We start from the raw sequence: 19,429 nt of genomic DNA, 5'->3' as shown, positions 1-19,429 counted from the left end.
GTGTTTGGTGATCCAGATGTGAAGTCATTGACCGTGATGGCTGGTGGTTCAGTTACTCTACGGACTGATATTACACAGCTACAGGGCGATGAGATGATCTGGTGGAGGTTTGGAGAAGGCGAATCTAAAAGTCTTTTAGCTGAAATTACTATAAAAAATATCTGGTATGAACATGGGACATTCAGAGACAATCTGCACATATCAGACAAACAGATTGGAGATCTCACCATCAATAACATGATGATCAAAAACTCTGGACTTTATGAAGCAGAGATCAATCTTGACACTGAAACAGTATACAAGAGATTTAATGTTACTGTTTTTGGTAAGTGTGAATATATTTTGTCTTTACAAATTAATTTTGATTTAAGCTTCTTAAATTTGTCTGTGTTACTGTTTCTTTTTGTAGAGTCTCCTTCTGTTATTAATTCTGGACCAAGTGAAGTGACGTCTTTTACAGTGATGGAGGGTGAATCTGTTATTTTACCCTGTAATGTTCAAACACAAAGAGATGCTCTGATACAGTGGATATTTGGAGATGAAAGTGCTCTCATAGCTGAATTTGATATGGAGGACAATAAGACTTCATTATATGATGGTGCTGATGGGAGATTTAAAGACAGATTGAAGATAAATGATCAAACTGGAGATCTCACCATCACTGACAGCAAATCTAAACACACTGGAGTTTATCAGCTGAAGATCATCAGAAACAAACAGACCACTTTATACAAGATATTCAGTGTTACTGTCAGGGGTGAGTATCTCAAATCTCTCATAAAGATGATTAGCTGTGTTTTAAATAATTCGGATCATAACATGAAGAATCACCCTTTAAGGGTTCAAAATAAAATCATTTATTGACTAAAGAGTAAAAGTAAAAAAATTTTTAAACCCTTCATAGCAGGAATCTGGGTTTATTAAATATAATGTGGATTGTTTCTCTCTATCATTACAGAAACATGTCTATTGTTAGGTGTTATAGCAGGATTATGTGTTTTCTTCCTCCTGGTTATTGCTGCTGTTATTGCTGCTGGTTTGATTTGTTATCGTCACAAGATCTCTAAACTCAAACGTAAGTTTAACCTTCAGTTCATACAGCAATAAGACCTTGTTCACTGTCAGTCCAAATCCGATTTTGGTGCATTGGAATCCACTCTGTGTGAAGTCGTTATTTAGAAGAAATCTGCTGAGAATGAAACAATTACATGTGTGAGGGAATTAAAATAAACTGGTAAAAAAGTTGTGTCAATATATTTAACGCTTTGTTTTTCATTACTCCCATAAATTACATCTATAATGCTGTGTTTCTCTCTTCTAGATGTTGCTGTGAAAGATGAACGCAAGTCAGTGCCAGTGAAAGGAGATCAAGCTGGTAAATCAAGTCATTTATTCAGATATAACTTATACATCTTCTCTGTTAACTAGGTGTAGTTAACAAATAATACCCTATAATTTTAAACTCTGATTTCTCTATATAAGTTGACTCAGACAATGACATCTGTGTCTTGCATAGCTTCTCTATGTATTTCAAAAGAGAAAGGTGAGCTGTGGACTTAGCCATTGGTTGCAATTCACAACCTTACAGCAAGATGAACATACATGTAGTTTATTTATTTGGTTGTTATTAATAATATAGATTTATATTGAATTTATTTGTTGGATGAGACTGTGGTATTAATCAGGGGCGTCGCAAGACCCCTTTTACTGGAGCATGTTCCCCAGTGTAAATCTTTTGTGCCCCGGTGAAAATCTCAAGTTTTAGCAGTAAACTTTTGTATTCATTTACAAAAATAATCACAGCAAAAGTGTATCTATATGGAATGTACCCAATTCAAGCTTGTAAACGCGACTCAGCGGTCACGCTTCAGCCGCGCAACAGTCACATAAGAAAGTTCAGAGTTATGAATACATTACGAAATTAAAGTAAGTTTTTAAATAATAATGATAATCTTATTTTGACTCAATCACTATTGGTTCCTGTAGATGAACAGAAAAGTTTTGTGCAAAGCAGAGTAAAGGAAGCAGAAAGGAGAAATGATGAGGTTAAGGAAGGTAAGACAAACATCTTCACCCTGTCAAGTCTCAAACATTAGAAGAAAAATCTCAAGAAAACCTCTGTCAAGTCTATAGAACTGCATTATTGCTGAGAAAATCAGCACATCTATGTGTTGTACTTTTTTTAAGTATATAAAAAATTTAAAATATTATTATATATTATTATAATATTATGTTTTTTATATATTTCTCTCTGTGTTTTCTCTTCTAGATGTTGCTGTGATAGATGAAGTGAAGTCAGTATCAGTGAAAGGAGATCAAGCTAGTAAATCAAGTCATTTATTCAGATATAACTTAGATACTTAAAGGGGACATATTATGAAAATCTGACTTTTTCCATGTTTAAGTGCTATAATTGTGTCCCCAGTGCTTCTATCAACCTAGAAAATGTTAAAAAGATCAACCCAATAACTTAGTTTTGGTAAACCATTTTCTGCAAGCATGTGAAAAAATAGGTCATTGTAATTTGGCCCTTATTGTGATGTCAGAATAAGGTAATACCGCCCCCTTTATCTGCACTATCCAACCACAGCACAACCATTTAGTATGGAGAGAAAGAGAGAGAGAAAATATTTCACAGCACAATTGAGTTTCAATTGCAACAAACCACCATCATTGTGATCAGTGGTTGCATTTCATCCGCTCATTTGCATTTTAAATGACACACCCAAAACGGCACACTTTTGCTCAGACCTATTTTAGACTTAGTTTTCATCTTAAAAAAAATCTCATAATATGTCCCCTTTAAATAATTTCAAATATTATTATATATTATTATAATATTATGTTTTTTATATATTTCTCTCTGTGTTTTCTCTTTTAGATGTTGCTGTGAAAGATGAAGTGAAGTCAGTATCAGTGAAAGGAGATCAAGCTCGTAAATCAAGTCATTTATTCAGATATAACTTAGATACTTAAATAATTTCAAATATTATTATATATTATTATAATATTATATTTTTTATATATTTCTCTCTGTGCTTTTTTTCTTTTAGGTGTTGCTGTGAATGATGAAGTGAAGTTAATGTCAGAGAAAGGAAATCAAGCTGGTAAATCAAGTCATTTATTCACATATAACTTATAAATCTTCCCCATGAACTGATGCATTTATCTTAAACGCTTATAGAGACTCTTCAGGCTTTTCTATGCTGCTATACAGTAAATATTTAATATATATTCAGTTAAGAAACCTGTTATGTAAAGAGTGTTAATTTACTTTTCTGAGTGTATTAAAATAATTGAATTAAAGTACAGTCATGTGTAATAGACATCACAGGTGCTTCTCTCAGATCGATCATTACATACAGTAATCAAATGAGCCGTTCACTTATGTTTCAAACATAGTCTAGAAACTCTCAAAAATATTTGTTGAGGAATATTAAACACATTTACAAGTTAGCAGTTTAGATTTGATTAACTTTATAAAGAGTTGAAGTGGATTCATATTTTGGTAAGACACTGCCCCACCTGCCCATACAGACGAGCAGCGCCTGGTTTAATCCTCTTTATTTTGCTTAATTAAACAGATATAAATACAGTTGGTGGAAATCAGAAATATAAACATAATCCTTCTTGAAGTAACTGTGTGAACTGATTCTGTGAATTTTTGTTTTTAACAGCCAAAGCTCAACAGAACCTTCAGAAGCAGCAGAAGTCAAGTAAGATTCAGTTCATCTGTCAATATCTCAATCTCTCTGACTCATAAATCAATCTGAATTGAGTTTGATTGATTTTTAATAAATATTTTGAAAAAAGATTTGACAGCTGACCCACAAAATGACTGTTTTAATGCAGAAAGTATTTGTCTCTATGTTGACATCTTTGTCCTGTTTCAGCTACCGTAGCTTCTCTATGTACTCCAAAAGAGAAAGGTGAGCTGTGGACTTGCACTTCGCAACCTTACCACAAGATGAACATACATTTGGTTTATTAATTTGTTTGTTATTAATAATAGATTTATATTGAATTTTTTTGTACTCTCTGGGACGTGCCGCTTTGGTCCGCATTGGTCCGCAACGGTCTATGTGCATTGCGCTATGCAGAGTGCTCATGGGAGATGTAGTTTCCAAGTGTCGCATTGCACATTGTTTATCATTTCGCATAACTTTGAAGAAAACTAAAAAATTATATTCAACCTGCCAAAGTGTCTAGTGGGATTGGCTGTCTTACCCGCCACAGTCGAAATCTACCCGCATTTGGCGAGCTGGCGGGTGTTAATGTCAAGCCCCTGTTGTTATCTGTGTATATCACCGATGGCCAATCAGAATCAAGTTTTCGTGAATCATGATTTTCTTGACATTGAATACAATTATAGTAAACATATTTATGCTCATGTTTACATTGCTTATTAAACAGATATAAATACAGCCGGTGAAAATAAAACAAATCACGCAATTAATGATCCTTAAGTAATAGTGTTACCTGATTGGATAATTTTTGTTTTACAGTAACAAACAAAGTTAATGAAAACATTCAGAAGCCGCAGAACTCAGGTAAGATTCAGTTCATGTGTCAATCTTAAAGGGGACATTTCATAAGACATTTTAAGATGCCAAATAAATCGTTGGTGTCCCCAGAGTACATGTGTGAAGTTTAAGCTCAAAATATCAAATAGATCATTTATTATAACATGTTACAATATATTGTCTTCTAGGTGTTGCTGTGAAAGATGAAGGGAAGTCAGTATCAGTGAAAGGAGATCAAGCTGGTAAATCAAGTCATTTATTCAGATATAACTTATACATCTTCTCTGTTAACTAGGTGTAGTTAACAAATAATACCCTATAATTTTAAACTTTGATTGTGATGGGTCCCAACAAGATATTGTGTTCAGGGGTCTCTGAACTCTTAATCCCAGCTTGGGTGAGGTGAAGGTTGATTTTCTTGACATTGAATAAAATGAAACTAGACATATTTATGCTCATTTTAACATCAAACAGATGTAAATAAAGTTGGTGAAAATCAGAAACAGTGTGATTAATATGATCCTTTGTTTTACAGGAACAGACAAAGTTGATAAAAAGCGTCTGAAGCAGCAAAACTCAGGTAAGATTCAGTTCATCTGTCAATCTTTACATCTCAGTGACTCAGGAATCAAATTGAATTGAGTTTGTATATGAAAATGTATATGAAAAAGATTTGGCAGCTATATACAAAATGTCTTGCAACAAGTATTTGTTTTTATATTTTGTCTCAGACAACATCTTTGTCTATCGTAGCCAGTGCCGGCTGCTAACTAAAGAGGAATGAATGTGAAGCTCATCAAATTATCGTCATGTGTGTGGCTCGTCATGTAAACATATGTGCATCATGCAAAATACGTGCCTGCTGTAGATGCTTCAAAGTTTTTTTGATCATAGAGACGTTTGCTAGATCTTAATATCATGTGTATCAGAGTTTAGTGTAAAGTTTCGGTCTTGTGAGTATCTTGTGAACGTGAGCGTCTCTTTTATCATAAACTCATTTAAAGCGTCTGCAGCAGGCATGTATTTTGATATGATGCGTGATGCACATAGGTTCACATGACGCACTGAAAATATTTTGCATTCCTGCCTCTTTTTACCACGAGATGCTCCTAAAATCTAAAACAGTGCACCTTTAAGAGGTTAAAATACTTTAAAAAATAATAATCTTGGTTAGTATGTATAAAGGAAATTAAAAACTTAAAAATGAAACTGATGTTGTCATTATATAGTTCCTGAGCGTCTGATGTGGATTTATGTTTTCAGTCAGTGAGACTTGAGTACTTTAATATAAAGTTTTTCTCTTTCTAAAATAATTTTCTCTCATCTACAGTCTGTGCTGATGTTATAAATGAAGAGATGATCAGAATAGGAAAGACAGGGTTTTCTGTGACTTTAGACACTTGTGTTACTGAAATACAGAAAGATGATGAGATACTGTGGATGTTTGGAGACATGCCTATAGCTGAATATACTGGAGGCACTGATAAACCTACATTATATGACACTGATGAGAGATTTAAAGACAGACTGGAGATGAACATTCAGACCGGAGATCTCACCATCAGAGCCTTCAGATCTGAATACACAGGAGTTTATAAAGTAAAGATCAAGAACAACAGCGGAAACAAAGAGAAAAAATTAATTGTTGCTTACTATGGTGAGAAGATGAGTTTCAGTTATTAACATTATTTATTTTAACTTTGAATGTTAATAAAGAGCGGTGATGAGCACAGATTGACACTAAATATTATTAAAGACAACATTTACATGAGATTATTGATGATTGTATTTTCTTCAGTGTGTCTGAAATAAACTCATCTAATATGTAAATAACTGCAGTTTTTGTAAGAGATCATCAAGTGATCAGGACCCTAATGTGAAGTTGAAATAAATCCAGCTGACTGAATATGAAATTAATTTCAGGCTGTTGTTATTATTTGGAATGATGCACTGACCAATCAGAATCAAGCTTTACTGAATGATGTTTTCTTTGTTTGCTGATTGAAACAGTGCGACCTACGATGGGATCTGTTATTCTAAGCACTAAAGTTAAAATAGAGGAAGATGATGAGGTGACGTGGACCTCAAAAGATAAAATCACTCTTGTAACTGGAATGAATGGAGAAGACAGCGAGACTTCATATACAGATGATGAGAGATTCAGAGACAGACTGAAGATGAACGCTCAGACTGGAGATCTCAACATCAGAGATATCAGAGAGACAGATGAAGGAGTTTATACACTAAAGCTGATCAAAGCTGATGGAAAAATCACATACAGAATATTTAATGTTGAAGTCACTGGTGAGTAACTCAACACTTCTCATATAATCATTCACTTCATCTTCTAAAACAGTAAAATAGAGAAGTTGTGCGCAAGGCAGCATGTGGAAACCCAGACTACTTAGTGCATGAAATGTAATTAAATTAAATTAATGTCATGTGCAATAGTTTATGCAGCTCAGATGATGTGAATAAAGTGTTTGTTAAATTTCTTTACATTGAGTATTGATGATTTTTGTTTTTAACAACCAAAGGTCTTTGAAACTTTCAGAAGCAGCAAAACTAAGTTAAGATTCAGAACACCTGTCCATCTTTAAATCTCTCTGACTCACAAATTAATTTGAATCGAGTCTGATTGATTTTTAAGAATTAATTTAATAATAGATTTAACAGCTGACCTTTGAAAGAGATGGATGAGCGGTGCAGTGATACTAAGCTGTTGGTAACAATTTGTAACTTCACCACTAGATGTCAATGAAATCTTCACAGTCCACCTTTAAAGGGGATGTAGTGGTGAGGCTGTGAATTGTATCTTAAATTGAAAGGGTAAAATATTTAAGACTTGACACTTTAATAAAAAGTTTCTCTCTGTGTCAGAGGACAGATAGTAGATCTTTTCTTTATATTTAAACTGATTAATAAAATCCACTGAATGATCTTTATGTTGTATCTGTGTTCTCCAGTATATTGACTTGATCTGATGTGATGTTGATCTTCTGTGTTTTTCTCATCTATGTGCTGCTGTTATAAATGAAGAGACGATCAGAAAAGGAAAGTTAAAGAAATCGGTCCCTTTACACACAAAAACACAGAGAGATGATGAGATTGGAGATACAACGTCGATGTTGGAAGATGCTGGAAGTACTGATAAACCTACATTATATAAAACTGATAAGAGCTTTAAAGACAGACTGAAGATGAACAGTGTTTATAAAGGTGAATGTTATAGATCAGTAATGCTTTCAACACAGATTTAAAGACAATATTTACAGTAAGGCTATAAAATTGTCTAACATTGGAGGCAAGTAGGCAAGACAGCATCTAAATTCAGCTTAACATTTATTAAAAATAAAACTAGATTTGAAAAAGACAAGAAACAAAAAGAGAAAACAAAGGCACACATCCAAACATTACACATACAGTCAACATTGGGATTTGAAAATAAGGGAAATGTTTTCTAAAATGTTAAATGTAAGTTTATTCCAAACTACATGACATCAAAACCATTGCCATCATCATTAATAGGAGCCTCAACCTTTAACCACCAAGTGACAGGGAAATCTAAATAAGGTTTTCTTCTCCTTACATCCAGAAACACACTTCTTTTGTCAAACTATCTTGCTAAAACAAAGTTGCCGCGTGCTGTGCAATGATACCGGTGACTTCTACTCGACGGAGCAATGCTAATGCGTGTTCTCGCTCTCACTTGACGAGCAGGGCAGGCGTGCTTTTCTGGAGGTAAAGGCCCATAAAAGGAATATGGGGTCAATCAGTCGTAACGGATACCCCCGTTTGAAAAAAACTTTCCGAAACTTGTAGGAAAAAGGAGGTGTGAGTTTGGCTCAGAAATACTCACAAGCTTAACTGCTTTTTTGACACTTTGCTTATGTTTAGCATGAGGACTAAAACTCTTAAACTGTCTTAATAAGTCAAAACGCATAAAATAGCATTAAACAACCCCTTTAAAGACTTAACGATGGACTGATATATTTCAGCGGCATCTAGTGGTGAAGCTGTAAAATACATCTTAATTTATAAGGTTGCAATATTTAAGACTTGAGAAGCACAAAATCAAACTATGATACTCCAAATGACATCATTAGATAATGAGACTACAGACAGGGTCACATATTTATTTTAAGTACACGTCTATATATTTATATTAAACATATATGAATAAAATGCATCAAAATAAGATTTACATATCAAAATAAATTATGCTCATTGTTTAAACAGATTTGCAAATGTTAATAGTAAATGTATTTTGATGGTAAATTATTGAAATTTTTTGTCAGTCTTTTTCTCCATTAATACACAACTTTCTTTCTCTTTTTAATATCTGTGATTTTATTTGTGTTTCCTGACAGATTCAGCAGATATCAGTGATGAATCAGTGACCGTTAAGACACCTTTACTGAACAAAGTTAGATCCTCATCAGTAATGTAACATCATCATCATCATCATCATCTACAGTAACAAATCTGTTTTACTGCTTTCTGTTAAAACAAGAAATTAACCCTCTGTGTGCTGTTGAACTCACATTATGATAAACAGATATGCAAATTTTCATTTATTTGCAATTAACTGTGTTTGCGCATTAAAGACACTGAATTTTCAGTTCATGTATTCTGGATGTCTTCAGATGTGCAGTTGTACAGAGACTTTGTTGAAATATTTTATGCTTTATTATTATTCATCACACATTCACATCTGGAGAGATGACGGGACTACAAACAGACAAATTCAAGACCGATTTCTGCTTTTGTCGGACTCGGCTCGGACTCATTCCTTCAAAGACTCGGTCTCAGACCACAGTGTGAAGAGAAGGACTCATAATTTCAGACCGAGTCCTCGAGACCAACGCATTTTTTATGTTTATATAAAAAACACATAACAATAATAATAATAATAAAATGCAATGTTAAAAGGCATTATTTGAAAATGACTTCCCATGGTGCAATGCAAAGATACTGCCATCAGAGCCGTTTATTTATCTGTAGAAAAAGAGACAGAAGATACAGAGCTCCTAATAAATAAATAAATAAATAAATAAAGTTTAGTTTTGGGTGCGTACGTGAAACTGTCGCGTGCGCACGTGAAACTACTGTGTTAAGCTTTGCGTGTGCACGTGAAACTATTGCAGGCGCATGTGAAACTTTCACATGCCCAAGTGAAACTATTGCGTGCGCACGTGAAAGCGTTTCATGTGTGCATGCAATAGTTTTACTGCACACGCAAAAAAATTACTTTTTAAAAAAATTCTGCACATGAAGGTTTGGCGTGAGCACATGAAAGTTTCACATGAGCACATGAAACTAAACTTTAGATTTTTTTTACTCCAATGTCACCTTATGGGTTGGGTAAGAAGATGATGCATGTGGTACTGTAGGGATTTTTAATGATAGTAAAAGCATAGTCCATATTGAGACGTTAAGACTGCTTCTCTAAACAATTCCCAATCTAACTTATTCTGTAGGCCTAACTGTTGATTATTAACTGGGGTGATATTAAATCATGAATATGAAAACTGACATGTTTTTATGGTCTTGGTCTCGACTCCTAAAGGACTCGGTCTCAACTCAGACTCAATTGTATTTCAAAACCAACGGACTCGGTCTCAACCCTTCAAAGACTCTATCTTACACCCGGCGCAATGCAGCGCAATGCGCGACGCAAGTGTCTTTCGCCATTTTCCACCCTAATTTTCACGTTTAGTGCCGCGTTGTTTAAATAGCAAATGCATTTGCGCCCCCTTTGCGCCCATGGGCGTTCTGGTCTGAAAAACGAGGTGTGTTCAGGCGCATTGTTGGCGCGTTGCTATTTTGAGGCAACTAAAATAGACTACGCCATTGACCAACAAAAACCTGGTCTAAAGTCTAAAGTCAATGGCGCAATGTGTTTTATGTTATTTAAAGAGCGCATTAGTAATATGCGCCTATAAACGGGAGGACAACGCGGGTTTGCTTATCACAAAGAACATGAATGCGCAGCAGCACAAAAATGCTTTTAAATATGAAAGATTAAAGGATTGAATTTAAGAGATTATTATTGAGTCTCTTGGACATATTTATAAATGAGGACTGATTATGAGACGTTAGAAGGCGCAAAGAGCTGCTTTACCTGCAGCCTGATAAGTAAATAAATGCTTTGCTTTAAACAAATGCATCTGTTTTTAAATGTTTTTTTTTTTTAATGCTACCTCACGGATTTATTGTATATGATGTACCTGTGGATATGGCGAGATGAGAAACATTTGTAAGTAATGCTTAAAAAAACTCTTTGCTAAAAAAAACGCTGTCCAAAGTGCTGAAACGTGAGGAGAGCCGTTTGTAATTTCTTTATCTCCTGTTTGTTACAAATAAAGTATTTTTACTTGTAAATTATTTTTTTGATGATATTGGATAGCCATACATTTAAAGCAATTAAAAGCCTGCTTTTTACTTCCATGACTAAAAGAAAACAGGTTTTAAAAGTTTTAATAAAAAAATAACAATTTAAATATAAGGGAAAAACAACACAATTATTTAACATTAATCTTAAACTGGGGATCTTCTACCTCCGTTTAGTTTTTCAGTTTACAAAGTCCGTCATCTAAATAGGGATTAGACATAGCGCCAGCGCAACTTGCTTTTAAAGGGAATGAGAGCTGTGACTCTCATTGGTTTACTGCACGTTACGCCCAAAATACTCCCATTACAATAGGACCAACCCTTTTCGACCATGCGCTCGGCGCAAAAACAATTTTTCCCGTCGTTAAATTAGCAAAAATGGATTCGGACACGCCCATTTAGACGTTGCGCTGTGCGCTTTAGACAATGCGCTTAGATCGTTAAAATAAGGCCCTCAGTCTTGACTTGGACTCGGCTTAGGCGGTCTCGTCCCCATCACTACATCAAACTAGGGCTGGGCGATAAAACGATAACGATATGTATCACGATAGACACGTGATCGATAGCAATAAAAAATGTGTTCGATAAAACGTTCGATAATTTTTTTTTTCGTCAGAAGAAAACGGAGGTTGCAAAGCAAGTTTCGTTGCATTAACAAAGGCACTCGCTCTCTGGTAACCTAGCAACGTAGGGAGTGACACGCTAACAGCCAATTATGTAACAGTATCAAGTTTGGTTGCGTTGTCTCGTGCTCGATTCCTCTTCAGTAACCGGCAGAAAACTGAGGTTGTTTTCACATATGTTGGTGCGCACCGTGGTGCGGCCTCGGAGCGCACCAAAATACATTGTATCATTTTTCAGTTAGTGCGGTCCGTGTTCACATATATATATATTTTTTACTTTACTTGAAATGCCGCACCGTACACCATGTGACAACGGTCAGCGCTGTCATTGGTCTCTGACAGCTCTTACCGTCTCATGACCACCCCCACGTTTCCACGACAACCAGCCTGACAGGGAGAGCGCAGCTATCAAGATGTGGAGATAAACGATGCACGTCTTTGTGAAGTTTCTTTGCTTTAACGCGAAATTGCGTAGCTGTTCTATTAAAGCCTTTCTCACGGAGCCGTTTGCTAAAAAGCCCGTAATGTCACTATTTGTGTGTGGAGGACAGCTATGCATTTATAAAATCATCAGCTCAAACTTAAAGGAGACAGCGAATCTCTATGCAACGGACCAGGATTGGCTTGTTTGTTGTTAACCCACAATATAACACCCGGCTCACGTCACAACGTGGAGAACTTCCTGTATTTGGTTCGGCCCGAGGTCCAGCAGTGTTCACACCACAGGTGGGTCGCCCCAGAGTTCGGCAACAGCCGCTCCGAGACCACCTGTTTAGAGCGGTCTCGGAGCGGCCGTTTAGTGCGCACCCGAGTGCGGCTGTTATGTTTACACTGACCCAAACGCACCGTACTCGGAGCGACACGTCATTTGAGCCGACCTAAACAGTGTATATGTGAAAACACCCTCAAGCAGAAAATGAGTGCTGCAGAGAGCGAGGAAATTGTAAATAAAAGAGGAAAATTCAGCTCGCCAGTATGGCAGTTTTTTGGATATTATAAGTCTGACCGTAGTCAGACCAATGCCGTCTGCAAATTATGCAAGACCGTCGTCCCAGCCAAGTCTGGTAATACCACGAACCTGATGTACCACCTTAGCCGCGCTCACCCTTTGGGGAACTTGCACTAAATTCTCAGGTTTCTATGTTTATATCTAACACTTTGCACTATTTTATTATTTTACTTTATTAAGAATTTCTTACATTTTCTCTTATTGTGCACCTTAAATGTTAGATAAGATAATTGTTAAGTGTTCATTGTAAATTTATACTCATGTTTAAATGTATTTATTTAAGTTTTCTATGGTTGTTGACATTTCTGTCTTAATACCTGAAGGGATTATGATCAGAGGAAGGTTAAGTTTAAAATAAAAATGTTTAAATGTAATATATTTTTCTCCTGGTCCTTATTTTAAATGGGTCATAAAAATATCAATAATTATCGCTATCGAATGATATAACATGCTATATCGATGATAAACATTTTAGCTCTATCGCCCAGCCCTACATCAAACTCTTTTATACTAACATAAACTGAATTAACATAAACAAAACAAAAAAGCAAAACTTTGTATACTGTGAAAGATAAAGATGAATGAGATGAAGGAAGTGACATCACACCCCAGTGGGCACCTTGACATCAATTTAACATCAATATGACATCAAAATGGATGTCAAAATGACGCCACAAAATAGGTTAAAAATGAAAGTCATTTTGACGTCAAAGTGTCGATGTCAATTTGATGTCAAGATTTTGACCTCTGCTGATGTCATCAGTGTTTAAGTTAATTAGATAATGAAGTCATGATTAAGACATTAATGGGGAACACCTGCTGGATCATTCCGTGTCAAATCAACTTAATTTTGGAAAATTTCCTGTATCTAATTTTTTTTATTTTGATGACTTTTCTGGAGAAAGTAATACTAAAATGATGAAAAAGGTCAAAATATTAAATGCAATAGATATATAAAAACTTCCTTGTGTATATGACTCCATCTTACAGAGTTTTAAAAAGTAACACTGAAGCAGAGTCAAAAGCTGTAATCTTTCACTTTTGCCTTTCTATCATCATCTCTGTTTGAAAACTAAAATTACAACTTGCTTGTAGAGTTACATGAAAGATGTTTAACTTCAATACAACAGCTGTAAATCTGGTTAATAAAGTGAGTCACCATTGTCCCGATTAGTGTTTCCTTTAGTTGTGCATTTGTCCCTTAACCTTCTCTTATCTGACTCTCCTCTTTTGGCAATTACAACAGTGTTTTATTAAGAGCACTTGTTCATTGCTTGGTTAAGAAGTAAACTTATCACGTTATCTAATACTGCATGCTTATATGTTATGCTGCCTAACGTTAAGACATGAAATGATGAAAGAAATATAAGGAGATAAAGCATAAATAAGGGATGCTCTACGTAAACAGTGTGCAAACTATGTGAAAGTGTTTTGAATAAAAACGTAATGCTAGAAACTTCATGACTTCTGATACAAATCTCAACAATGGTGACAGTAAATTGTAAGAAAGTTGCACAATTTTGTGATGTTGCAATGCATGATGGGAGTTATCAATGAGTTTTCTACAATCCTGGTACCCAGCATGCATTGCGGCATGAAGCTTTGTTATTGATTGTCACCATGGTTGAGCTTCATAGGCTGATTGTTGATGTCTCAGGGTATCTGACTGATACCACAGATTAGATTTGTGTGAAAAAAATACTCTAAAAGCTAGATGGGTTTTTACAGCACAGGAGTATCACATGTTTGACAGAACATAAAATTATAATTTACATTCAGTGATTATTTTTTAGTTTGAGATCATTGAATCACAACACTTAACATATCAACAGTTTAAAACTTTACCTATATCATCTTCCTCTGCTCTAACACATGTGTTTTATAAACACAATGAACAAAAGAACACTAACTCTAAGCTTCAAGACCCATATGCCCAACTAAAGGAAACACTAATCGGCATAATGGTGACTTTATTAACCAGATACAGCAGTTGTATAGAAGTTAAACTTATCATCCATGTAACTCTGCAAGCAAGTTGTAATTTTAGTTTTCAAACAGAGATGATGATAGAAAGGCAAAAGTGAAAAATTGCAGCTTTTGACTCTGCTTCAGTGTTACTTTTTAAAACTCTGTAAGATGGAGTCATATATATGTACGACAGTTTTTATATATCTATTGCATTTAACATTTTGACCTTTTTCATCATTTTAGTATTACTTTCTCCAGAAAAGTCATCAAAATAAAAAATTAGAGACAGGAAATTTTCCAAAATTAAGTTGATTTGACGTGGAATGATCCAGCAGGTGTTCCCCATTAATGTCTTAATCATGACTTCATTATCTCATTAACTTAAACACTGATGACATCAGCAGAGGTCAAAATCTTGACATCAAATTGACATAGACACTTTGACGTCAAAATGACTTTCATTTTTGACCTATTTTGTGACGTCATTTTGACATCCATTTTGATGTCATATTGATGTTAAATTGACGTCAAGGTGCCAACTGGGACATGTAGTTCATCATCTATATCACATGACTCTTGATGACTCTTGAACACATCATTTTCTTTTTATATTTTCTTTTTATATTTTGTGTATTTTTATTTCACTGTTCTTACAGGAGTTAATTTTGTGATCTTTAACGTTTTACTTTCACTTTAATTTTAAAAGAGTATTAAACATGTTTGACAGTTGTTGTAAAATGTTTAAGTTGATTTTCAGATGGAGTGTTGTTTCTGTTTTACACATTCACACATTTATATCAGTAAAAAAGATCTGTCAACGTTTTTTGTCACTTTGGTTTCTGTAAGCTTCAGTTTCTCATGAGATGTGCTTTGAGAAGACAAATGTTCCTCTTTCTTTAAAATTAATGTTTGAGCCTAGTGGTTAGAAAGTTAGGCGTGTAACCCTTAAATGACTAAGTCAACAACACCCTTTAAACAACTATAAACACACTTAACTGACTAACATCTAACTGTCCACAATCTAACTTTGATTATATATTAAAATGCTAAATGTTTTCTCATTTGTAAGTTTAAAGTGTCTACTGAATGAATGTAAATTTAAATAGAGGATTGATGTTATCTTATTTGACCTGGACCAGAAAACAACCCCATACGGTAGTAACACAAAACACCTTGACAAACACCCAGACAGTGGGCAGATTGGGCATCTGGCAATTCTGGCAAATGCCTGATGGGTCGAACCATTTTTTTTTATGTGGGCTCAAGTCTCAAGTTATAGATATCTAACATTGAATGTCATGAGTATTATAGGATGTCAGTACAAAGATGTTTCAGAATAAAATTTATTCTCATGTTTCTTTACAAAAACACATTTAACACATGTATCAGATTGTAGTTTAACAAATTGATCAATAAAATTAGATTTTTTCAATAATATTTAATAAGACATTTTAAAGAAATAATAAAGATTGTGTTTATATATAATGAATAATGTGTGATAACTATAATAAATGAACTGAAGAGGTTTAGTGGAGTTTATCTGATCTCATCCTCTTCTCTTCATCTCTTCTGGATCTGATGTCATAAACCACAAAACCAACAGCAGCCACGCCCACCAGAACAGAGACGACCAATTGGATCACAACTTCAATAAAACCAAAACAACAGCAGATCTCTTCTGAGTAAAGAAATGAGTAACAAAAAAACAAATTATGATTTATCATCATCTAATAAACAGACTGTTAGTTGCTCGGGATTTATTCAATTACACACATAAAAATGCTATAAAGATTTTATTACGCAATTGAAATTTGTGTAGATCAATGTGTTAATATGTTTAATTTGTGTGCATTTATTTATTTTGGTTCAAATATAATGATTGCTTATGAATAGATTCCTTATATTAAATAAACACAAACATCACCTGTGACCCCTTTGACACCTGTGACCCCTGTGACCTCGACTCCTGTGACTCCTGTGACAGCTGTTGTATCTGAACACATCTGACAGAGATTCTTGATGTTGTTGAGATGTTGAGTTTGGTTTGTGTTGGTATTGTTGAGTACACAGCTGTATGTGTTTGTATCCTGATAATCCACCTCCAGAGGTAGAGAGAGTCTGATGTTGAGATCAGACACACTGATGCTGGACAATAAACTGTTTCCTTTATACCAGGACAGACTCACATCTCTCACATTCAATACTGAACACAATAATGAACAATATGAACATTGTGTTGAGTTACTGGTGATGACAGGAATGGGTAGATGAGCTGGAGAATATAAATAAATTAATGCTGATTTAAATGAAAGCATTAGAGAATTATCATTTACAATATTCTTAATCATTGTAACATATTTTATTTTAAAAAGTTAAGGATTAAAACACATGGAGGAGGGCAAATCTTTACTCACCATAGACATTAAATATCTTGAGAGGTTCATCTTGACTCATGGTGGTTATATTATAAAGTCCAGAGTCTGTGGTTCTAATGTTTGTGATGGTGAGAGATCCAGTCTGATTGTTTATATGGAGTCTGTTTTTGAATCTTCCATTAAGTCTATAATAATATATAGTAGTTTTATATTCATTCATTTTAGCTATAGAAGTTTTATTAGGTCCAAACTTCCAGTAGATTCCCTCTTTTCTCTGTGTTTCAGTGAGACTGACAGATAAAACGACAGAATCTCCCTCCATCACTGACACAAACTCACCAAACACACCTGAAGAAATAAACAACATGAATTACTGAAGATTATTTAGTCAGGGGCCTATACCATGAAGCTGGTTTAGTTGGTTAGCCAGCTTTGTTTAGGATTAGTTTGTTCAAATCCTGGGTTTTGGGTACCATGAAAATAGCTTTTACCAACAAGGCCTGCACATTGGCTTGGTTTTGTCAACCTGAAACTAATCCTGTAACCCTGAGTTTGTTTAACCATTTTCATGGTACGGGCCCCAGGTTTATTCTCTCATGCAGATATTTTGTACACACACAGCAAAATCCCCGGTGTTAAATACACACTGTGGGTGTATATATATAATCCACTCCCAGATGGGTGTGTATAAAGACTGGTGTTAAAATTTAACACTGAAGCAGTGTTGAAGTTAATAAGATAATGAAGTGATGCTTAAGACATTAATGGTGAACACCTGCTGGTCATTCTGTGTCAAATTAACTAAATTTTCCTGGATTTTTTTTTGAGTAAGTAATACTAAAATTATGAAGAAAGACAAAATGCAATAGATGAATTAAGGAGAAATCCCCAGTATTAAATGAACATTGTTGGGTGTATGACTCCAAAAGCTGCAATCTTTCACGTTTGCCTCTCTATCATCATCTCTGTTAAAAAAACTAAAATTATAACTTGCAGCGTTATTTTCTAAACCGGGATGATAAGTTTAACTTCTAAACAACTGTCAGAACAAAATACAAGCATCCACAAACATGATTTAGTAGACAAATCTTCTTTCTGACGTGATGTAATCACAGAATGTATCACATTAAATCTTAAGTTTGTGTTTGTTATGGGTTCATTTGAAGTCACTATTATTGTGATTAACGTTTCCTTTAGTTAGGCATTCTTCCTTTAACCTTCACTAAACTGATTTTCCACTTTTAGCAATTGTAACATTGTTTTATTAAGCCTGCTTGTTCATTGCTTGATATAGAGGGAAAACTTTCTGTAGCATCTGTGATTGGTTATTAATTTTATTCTTTACCAATCATTAAAACATTTGATCACAAATAAATGATAAAGACAACAATGCAAATACAAACATGCTCTATGAAAGACACTGTTCTGAATAAGACTGCTGTAATGCTTTAGTTTTTTTTTTTTTTTTTTTGCTTAAGAGAGACATCATAACTTCTGATACAAATCTCAACAAGGGTGACAGTAAATGGTAAGAAATTTGCACAATTTTGTCATGTCACAATGCATGATGGGAGTTATGAATGAGTTTTATACAATCCTGGTACCCAGCATGCATTGCGGCATGAAGCTTTGTTGTTGATTGTCACCATGATTGTGTTTTATAGGCTGATTGTTGATGTCTCAGTGTGTCTGACTGAAAGCACAGATTAGATTTCAGTGAAAAATATTAACTCTTGAGGCTATATGGATTTCATGGGGTGGACCAAATATAAAATTATACACTTATATTCAGTGATTATTTTTTTGTATGAGATCATTGAATCACAACACTTATGTTTTCATAATAATTAACATTGTAACAGTTCTAGACTTCATTTCTCTCATCTTCCTCTGCTTTAACAGAAGTGTTTAATTAACACACTACCACAATGAGCAGAAAAACTAACAATAAACTTTAAGACCCAAGTACCCAACTAAAGTAAACACTAATCGGAGCAATGGTGACCAACTTTATTAACCAGATTTACAGCAGTTGTATCGAAGTTATCCATGTAACTCTGCAAGCAAGTTGTAATTTTAGTTTTCAAACAGAGATGATGATAGTGTTTATTTAACTGTGGGGATTTCATCTATTACATTTAAATATTTTGTCTTTCTGCATTATTTTAGTATTACTTTATCCAGAAAAAGAGTCATCAAAATAAAAAATTAAAGACAGGGAAAATTCTAAAATTAAGGTTGATTTGACACAGAATGACCAGCAGGTGTTCACCATTAATGTCTTAATCATCACTTCATTATCTCATTAACTTCAACACTGCTTCAATGTTAAATTTTAACACCAGTCTTTATACACACCCATCTGGGAGTGGATTATATATACACCCACAGTGTGTATTTAACACCGGGGACTTTGCTGTGCATGAAAGTATACAGCGTTTATAAAATTATAATAGAAAACAAAGATATTTTGTATCTAAAGTGATCAGCAGAATCTCTCGGCTCTTCTCAACAAACCATATAATTACTTTGACATTA

The 19,429-nt window shown here is 34.5% G+C and overlaps 1 protein-coding gene across 1 annotated transcript; it reads left to right on the top strand.

The window, feature by feature from the left end:
* On the top strand, nt 1–8,973 carry LOC129454080 (uncharacterized). The gene is made up of 16 exons (XM_073865267.1): nt 1–325; nt 410–757; nt 977–1,075; nt 1,322–1,375; nt 1,987–2,055; nt 2,270–2,323; nt 3,054–3,107; nt 3,678–3,716; nt 3,894–3,929; nt 4,506–4,550; nt 4,712–4,765; nt 5,059–5,103; nt 5,854–6,180; nt 6,534–6,827; nt 7,563–7,742; nt 8,894–8,973. Exons 1-16 carry the CDS (start codon nt 37–39, stop codon nt 8,971–8,973), a joined length of 2,067 nt encoding a protein of 688 aa, XP_073721368.1. The 5' UTR covers nt 1–36.
* Nucleotides 8,974–19,429: the final 10,456 nt, after the last annotated feature.

The sequence above is a fragment of the Misgurnus anguillicaudatus genome, unplaced genomic scaffold (assembly GCF_027580225.2).
Source record: "Misgurnus anguillicaudatus unplaced genomic scaffold, ASM2758022v2 HiC_scaffold_31, whole genome shotgun sequence".
NCBI classification, from domain to species: Eukaryota; Metazoa; Chordata; class Actinopteri; order Cypriniformes; family Cobitidae; genus Misgurnus; species Misgurnus anguillicaudatus.
The sequence above is the reverse complement of the archived record's forward strand: the minus strand, read 5'-3'. Positions and strand labels throughout refer to the sequence as shown.